Source organism: Psammomys obesus, unplaced genomic scaffold (assembly GCF_907164565.1).
Source record: "Psammomys obesus unplaced genomic scaffold, mPsaObe1.curated_primary_1811, whole genome shotgun sequence".
Lineage (NCBI taxonomy): Eukaryota > Metazoa > Chordata > Mammalia > Rodentia > Muridae > Psammomys > Psammomys obesus.
This window is the reverse complement of record NW_026596466.1, coordinates 1,468,362-1,475,915: the sequence shown is the minus strand read 5'-3', so window position 1 is coordinate 1,475,915 and position 7,554 is coordinate 1,468,362. Positions and strand designations below refer to the sequence as shown.

At 50.1% G+C, this 7,554-nt stretch overlaps 1 protein-coding gene and 1 non-coding gene across 3 annotated transcripts in view; both read left to right on the top strand.

Annotated features, from left to right (window-relative positions):
* Positions 1 to 6,764, top strand: part of Daglb (diacylglycerol lipase beta) — a 37,591-nt gene extending 30,827 nt beyond the window's left edge. For both annotated transcript variants that reach the window (XM_055598635.1, XM_055598634.1), the window contains 4 exons: positions 3,569 to 3,637; positions 3,721 to 3,793; positions 5,685 to 5,932; positions 6,027 to 6,764. In XM_055598635.1, the coding sequence (XP_055454610.1) occupies positions 3,569 to 3,637; positions 3,721 to 3,793; positions 5,685 to 5,932; positions 6,027 to 6,219 (583 nt within the window). In that variant the 3' untranslated portion in view covers positions 6,220 to 6,764. The remainder of the gene's footprint in view (positions 1 to 3,568; positions 3,638 to 3,720; positions 3,794 to 5,684; positions 5,933 to 6,026) is intronic.
* On the top strand, positions 2,699 to 2,826 carry LOC129670213 (small Cajal body-specific RNA 4). The gene has a single exon (XR_008719141.1). It is a non-coding gene; the product is annotated as a small Cajal body-specific RNA 4 (non-coding RNA).
* Positions 6,765 to 7,554: the final 790 nt, after the last annotated feature.

The following is a 7,554-nucleotide window of genomic DNA, read 5'->3' as shown; positions in this document are numbered from 1 at the left end:
TAGATAGATAGATAGATAGATAGATAGATAGATAGATAGATAGATAGGTAGATAGGTAGATAGGTAGATCTTTAAAAAAATAAAAGATGAAAATAAAACAAAATACTACATATCCATCAGAAAAATTGAAAAGCACAGAAAACAGATCAAAGGTCTTTTGGTTTAGTTTAGTTTAACTTTTGTCTTTGGACAGGCTCTCACTATGTCGTCCTTGCTGTCCTTGAGTGCACTGACGTCCTGCTTCTGCCTCCTGGGCGCCAGATTAAAGATGCGTGCCGTCATACCTGGCAAAGGACCTTTCCTTCTGTTCAAGAAAAGTCTAGGCACTGTGGGGTGTGCCACTCCTAAAAGGGAGAAAAAAGCAGTGTACTTGGTAACCTTTAGGTTAGTCAGCCTCAGCCACCTGTCAGTACATAGCTGTTTCCATGCTCCCCTGCTTCCGGTGTAGGGTTGACACACACACAGGCACACGTGTGCAAAAACTAGCTGTGAAGTGAGTCTGAGACATGCTGTTTCATCTATGAATAATCTAGCCAAAGACAGAGTTGGTTGGTTTGGTTTTGGTTTTTCAAGTCAGGGTTTCTCTGTATAGCCTTGGCTGTCCTGGAACTCGCTCTGTAAACCAGGCTGGCCTCAAACTCAAGAGATTCGCTTGCCTCTGCCTCCCAAGTGCTAGGATTGACCACTGCCCTGATCAAGATGGAGAGCTTTTAACTATAATTTTTAATGTTCATTGGTCTTTTACCTGAATGTATGTCTGTGAGAGGGTGTTAAGAGACCCTGGAACTGCAGTCGCAGACCGCCGTGTCGGTGCTGGGAATTGAACCTGGGTCTTCTGGAAGAGCAGCCCATGCTCTAAGTGCTGAGCCATCTCTCTAGCCCCAAGGCAGAGGTTTTAAATCTTTAAATAATTTCTGGATATCTAATAACTAATCACATTTTCCCAGTTTTTCTGCATGAGGATCTAAGCGCCATTTCTCACATTGGATATGGCAGATTTGCCTTGTGACTGCCTTCATGGTTTTTTCCCCCACCTCTCATAGTTCCTTCCAAAACAAAGGATTACCTGTGCATGGGTGCACACATCATGGCGAGCGTATGAACAGCCTCCAGGAGTCAGTTCTCTCCACATTGTTTTGAGGCAAGGTCTCCTGTTTATGCCACCCTGTGTAGTCCAGGCTAGCCAGCCAGTGTCTCGTCTATGCAGTCTGTGCCTCCATCTCACAGGACTGGGCTGGGACTGGGCTTCCCGATGCTTGCCGCTCCATCTAGCTTTCCCCTTATTTCAAGAAGAAACCAGGTAGTTTGTTGAGAAGAGCTTGTGTCACATCCTGGGTTTGGCCGTTCTTTCCTCGTGTCAATGAACGTGTGACCTGCACACATTCACCTGGCTGTGGACATGGGAAATAAGACACAACAGACGTGTACAGGAAAGCTGGGGTCAAGTGGCTTATGCTCGGCACATGTATGTGTGCGCTGAACGAGGAGGCAGGTTTGTTGTCTACAGCAGGGGAGGGGTTAACGCACCTCAACAGGGCTCTCTGGAGGGCAGCAGCCTCAGGCTGCAGTCACCCGCACACTGTCCACTCCCCTCCCCATGAGGTCTGAGGCACCGGGGTTCTCAGTGTGGCTGTTAACCCATACCCCCATACTGTGGCCCACCTACATGGTTTGTATTGCTCTGGAAATGGTGAGGGGGGACGGAGAGGTGGCCCCACCATAAGGGCCCGAGTTCAGATCAGGCAGTTCTCAACCACCCCAACTCCAGCCTGGGGGATCTGGCACCCCCTTCCAGCCTCTGTGGGCACGTGCACACACGTGTCCACACACACACACATATACACACATAAATCTTAAAAGATTAGAGATCGGTAATGGAAGAGTGAAGGGTTTTAGCCCTGTGTACTTCCTGTGGCCACAACCAGACCGTCCCCTTTCACTCCATAGCGGTAGCAGCAGCTGCTGACGCTTAGATGTAACTCGAGCTTGGCAATGGGAAGTGGGTCTCTTCCTTCTGCACTGGTTAAAGTGACCCAGCGAGCTCTCCCCAGGAGCTGCATGTGCTGATGGATCATTCACACAGGAAAACAGGCGTGCAGAGATACTGTAGGATTTGGTTTTTGTTTGGTTGGTTAGTTGGTTGATTTTGGTTTTTTGAGACAGGGTTTCTCTGTGTAGCTCTGGCTGTCCTGGACTTTATAGACTAGGCTGGCCTTGAACCCAGAGATCTGCCTGCCTCTGTCTCCCTGAGTGCTGGGATTACAGGTGTGCACCACTGTACCTAGCTTTGTTTTTTGTTTTTTTTTTGTGTGTGTGTGTGTGTGTGTGTGTGTTTTTGTTTATTTGTTGGTTGGTTGGTTGGTTGGTTGGTTTGGTTTATTTGCTTTGATTTTGAGATGGGGTCTTACATTGTAGGCCAGCCTGGCCTGTATCTGTTGTGTAGCCCAGGCTAGCCTCCGGCTCTCAGTTATCTTCCCATCTCCGTCATGAGTGCTGGTCTTGCAGGTGTGCCCCTGACTGGAACCTGCTCGTTTGGAAACTGCGCTGAGAGCTTGATTTGGAGGGGCGCTTTTGTTACTTACCTTTGTTTTCTTTCTAGTTTAGCATGCACTACATCAGCATAGTTCTAAAGACAATTATGTAAAACCCACTATTTTCTGTTCTCATTTTCTCAAAAACAAAACAAAACTCCTTCCACACTGGAGGACCAAGAAGGCTGAGTCTGATGAAGTAAGACTTTGCTGATACACTCCTCCTAGATAAAAGGGTAGAGAGAGCAGCCCTTGCTGGAGAAGACCACAGGGCCGACTGTGCTGCCCAACATTTCCAGCACGGAAAAAAAAAGTCCTTTCCCACCAAAGTAGTCATTTCTTAGGTGATTCACACCCTTATATTTTATTTACATATTTACTTTTTTGTGGTTTCTAGATAGGTTCTTAACTATGTAGCCCAGTCTAGCCCTGATTCTCAGTCCTCCCTCCGCCGCTTAAGTGCTAGATGGGGACACAGGCTGGCCTTGGATTCAGTGTAGCCCTGGTAGGTCAGTCAGCCTCGCCTTCCTGCGTTTCTGGGATGACAGGCCTGCGCCACCACACTGGGCCAGGCTGTCCTTGCAGGCGCACATTGCAGGGGTTGGCCTCTCGCCTCTGCCTGCTCCTATATTGCCAGGGCACCTGGGTAGACTGTACCATTTGGGCCTGCAGGGCCACAGGGATCGTGTGACCCTGTACATTCTCGTTTTTAATTTATTTTTATTTTTAATTATTTATACAGTATTCTGCCTGCATGCCAGAAGAGAGCACCAGATCTCATTACAGATGGTGTGAGCCACCATGTGGCTGCTGGGAATTGAACTCAGGACCTTTGGCAGTCTGGAGCCAGCCCCCATGTACAGTCTCTTTTGTCTCCTGTGGCTTTGCCTTTGCCCGGGAGTTCCCATGCCACTTCTTCAGAGGACCCGGAATGGTGACCTCTGTCGTCCTCACCACCCCCCAGCCGTCTAGTTCTCTGTCCGAAGCATCCTGCAGCATCAGAGCCTGGACTGACTTTCTCTTGTTTGAAATTCCAGCAAAGCCCTCCATGAATACTCCAAGGACTTCATTGTGTCACTCGTCCTCGGGATGGATGTGATTCCCAGGTTGGTGTGCTCCGAGGTTGGCTCACGAGTCAGGGTTGTTGGCAACACTGAGTACTGAGCTCAGTCTGCTCTTTACCAAACAGGCTAAGTGTGACCAACATGGAGGATCTGAAGAGAAGGCTCCTGCGAGTGATCGCAAACTCCAATAAACCCAAGGTAACCACTCTGCCAGGATTAGCCATGCAGGAGGAGCCATGAGGAGGCTGGCAGGCGGAGCGGCCACAGCCTCGCCGCCCACCACCTTTTGCATGCTGTCTTCACTGTCTGCCCTGCCCCAGACTTCTGCCCAGGATTCTGTGTGCGATACAAAGAGCCAGTTAGGACACACTGCCCAAGCTGGGCCCCTCTTCCCTCTGCCTTCGTTTACCATTGCCCCCGGGCTTAGAGAAAGGCTGACACACACAGATTCTAGATGGCTCTAGGGGGCCAGCGGGATGGCTCTTGGGGAAAGGGTTTGTCCACCAAACTGACCTGCATTGAGTCCTCATGGTGGGGGGAGGACTTCCCTCCGGGCTTATCTCCACACATCAGTTAACTGAGTAAATGTAATAGGAACGTTTTAATGGCAGAGGCTTGGGAGTGTAGCTCAGTGCTGCACTTCCCCAGCACTGAAGAGGCTCAAGGCTCAAGCCCACACACAGGAGAAGAGAAAGCATATTAACCAGTACAAGCTGAGAGTCATGAGGCCGTGCGGTGGGATGGGCCTATAATGGCAGTACCTGGGAGCCTGAGGGAGGACTCCCAAAGCTGTGAGGCCAGGGGAGGAAAAGGAAGCCAAGGAGGGGAGGGGCTAGAGCCCTGTAGAAGAGTCGCCTAGCGTGCATGAGGCCCTAGTTCTGTGGCCACTGGGTAGTTTGAGAAATGGAGGGAGGGCCACCGAGACGGCCAGTGGGTAGCCACATGCTTGTAGGCCCTCAAACCCAGCAGGTAAGGGGACCACTAGCTCCCACAGTCTCTTGACCCCCCAACAACACAAGCACATACCACACCACCATAGAAACAAAGTAACCACGAGTAAAAACAGTATTCTGTATCAATGGGAGTTTTGACAATATTAAAAGAGAAAAATTGTGCAGAAGTATGGTTTCACCTGTATAATGGGACTATAGACGCTGTTACTTTCTTGCCTTCTCATTTATCCAGAAAATTTTCTGTTTCATGTGCATTGGTATTTTGTCTGCATGTTTGTCTGTGTGAGGGTGCCGGATCCTCTGGAATTGGAATTACAGACAGCTATGAGCTGTCATGTTGGTGCTGGGAATTAAACCTGGGTCCTCTGGAAGAGCAGCCAGTGCTCTTAACTGCTGAGCCATCTCTCCAACCCCGCCCTTTTAATTTTTAATTTTCTTGCCAATTAGAAAATTTAATATTTGCTTCTTTCCAGACATCTAAGTTGTGTCCCCCCCCCCCCCTCGGGGTTTCTGAGACAGTTTCTCTGTGTAGCCCTGGCTGTCCTGGAACTCACTCTGTAGACCAGGCTGACCTTAAACTCAAAGAGATCCACCTGCCTCTGCCTCCCTGAGTGCTGGGACTAAAGGCGTACCATGAACTAAAGGCATACCATGATGGGCTGACCCCCCCCCCCCCCCCGCCATAGGGTCTCTTTAGCCTGGGCTGGCCTGGAACTGTCTGTGTAGCTGTTGACAATAAGCTTCTAATCTTTCTGCCTCTACCTCCCAAGCTACTGCATTACAGACGTGTGCCACCATACCTGGTTCTACATGATGCTAGGGATGGAACCCAAGACTTTGTCTGTTTGTTTGTTTGAAGAAAGCAGACATCTTCCTCCTGGGGTTTAGCTAGTTCAGTGGTAGAGTGTTGTCTTAGCATGTATAGAGGGCTTAGCTCTGAGATTAATCTCTAGTACCATATATACATATGCTTATATGTATATAACTTCAAAATACTTGATTTGGTTTTTGGCTGTTGCTACAAGTATGGTGGCTTCATGGTGCCACAAGCCCTGTGCATGAGCCATGGCTATGGCAAGACCTGATGGCCACCACCAGGCGCAGGGCCAACCTAGTCCTTGGGTCTTACCTTTCAGTACAAGATCTTGCTGCACGGCTGTTGGTACGGACTGTTTGGAGGAAGCCCTGATAACTTTCCAACAGAACTGGAAGAGGGCACCCAGGGAGCCCTGACTCAGCCTCTTCTTGGGGAGCAGAGTCTGCTGACGCGATGCTCCCCGGGCTACAGCTCCAGCGACTCCCCACTGGACTCTCCCACCAAGTACCCACCTCTGTACCCACCTGGCAGGATCATCCACCTGGAAGAGGAGGGTGGTTCAGGGAGGTGAGTGGTGGCAGGTGGGTGTGGCAGCCACCGAGGGTGACCAGGAGCCTGGCCCAAGCGCTGCTTCACTAGTGGATGTTCTCTTTTGTTCAAGGCTTGGCTGCTGCTCCGCTGCACAGTACCGGGCGAGGTGGGCACATGAAGCAGATTTCAGCAAGATCCTGATAGGCCCAAAGATGCTGACTGACCACATGCCTGACATTCTAACTCGGGCTCTGGACAGAGTGGTTGCCGACACAACAGCCTGTGCCTCCTGCCCAGGGCCAGGCGGCGTTACTGTGGATTAGTTCATCAGCTCTCCTCGACACTGCCCAGCCCGGTGGACTTGCACCCTTTTCTGAGACTGAATATGAGTGGCTTCTGTGTGGCTGGAACGGTGGTATCCATTATCAGTAATCTGATGGGTCCCAGGATGGACATCAGTATGCCCACGCGATTTCTAGAACCTTCTTGTTGTTGCTTAAGCAACAGGATCCGGAGTCAGAGGTGTTGGGACTAAGCTTGCGGACCAACAAGCCTCCAGTGGCCACCAGAGAACTCCTGAAACCCTCGGTGGGTCTGCGGCACCCCCACTCCTTCTAGGATCCCATCCTACTGTTTACACGAGTCTTAACTTAAGACGACAGATGTGCACTTTATGTTCTTTACCTGCGTTCTTCATGGGGCACTAAGGGCGGCCGGAGCTTCCTCAGCCCAGCACTGTAGCTCCTCCATACATGAACTGATAGCCTAACTTTCATGTGCACTCAGCTCTCACAGTATTCTCTCGCTCTGGAGCCAGCTGGTGGGCTCAGAGGGAGTTTTCAAAAATAAAGTAGTTGACATACCCTCAGTGACTGTATTACATACCATCAGACTGTATTACAGGGAGACCGGAACTGGCTAAGTAGCCCACGCTAGCCTCCAATGTGTTTTCCTTCGTCAGCCTCTTGATGCTGGGATTATAAGCATGTACGGCTGTACCCGGTTAGTAATAAGTCGCCTTTCTACTGTAAACCAAGTTGTCCTGTTACTCTGGCTAGAAAGAGTCCACCAAGCACAGCATACAATTTAAAAAAATGCAGAAAGCAACAAGGGAATGCCAAGTGTGGTGGGGACTTGAGCCTGTTATTCTCAGCACTCAGATAGGGGCAGGCCACACAGCTGCTTTCAAAGATGCAGGCCATCTTGTGCTACTTGAGACTGTCCAAATCAAACCCCCAAAGGGGCCAGTAAGACTGAAGGGAAACCTGACAAGAGGTATTCAGTACACCTGCCAGGTATGCTGCTAAACACCTTTAATCCCAGCATTCCGGCACAGAGGCAGGCCATTCTCTGAGGTCACGGCCAGGCCAGTCCACACATAGTGAGTTCCAGGCTAGCCAGGTCAACCACAAAAAGAACTTTGGTCAGAAATCTGCAGGGCTATCCCAGGAACCTGGAATTTTCAAAACGGAAGCCCTTATGAGACGCAACTCGTCAGGGTAAGTGCACCACAGACCCGGAGTTATGTAGGATATAAAGATGTGATGGCCAATGACCCTGAAACCTAGCAAAATGAAGGCTGGTGATATCTTCAAGGTTAGAGACAGCTTGGCCAGTAAGTGTGCCATGCAGGTGTGAGGACCTAATGTTCAAACTGC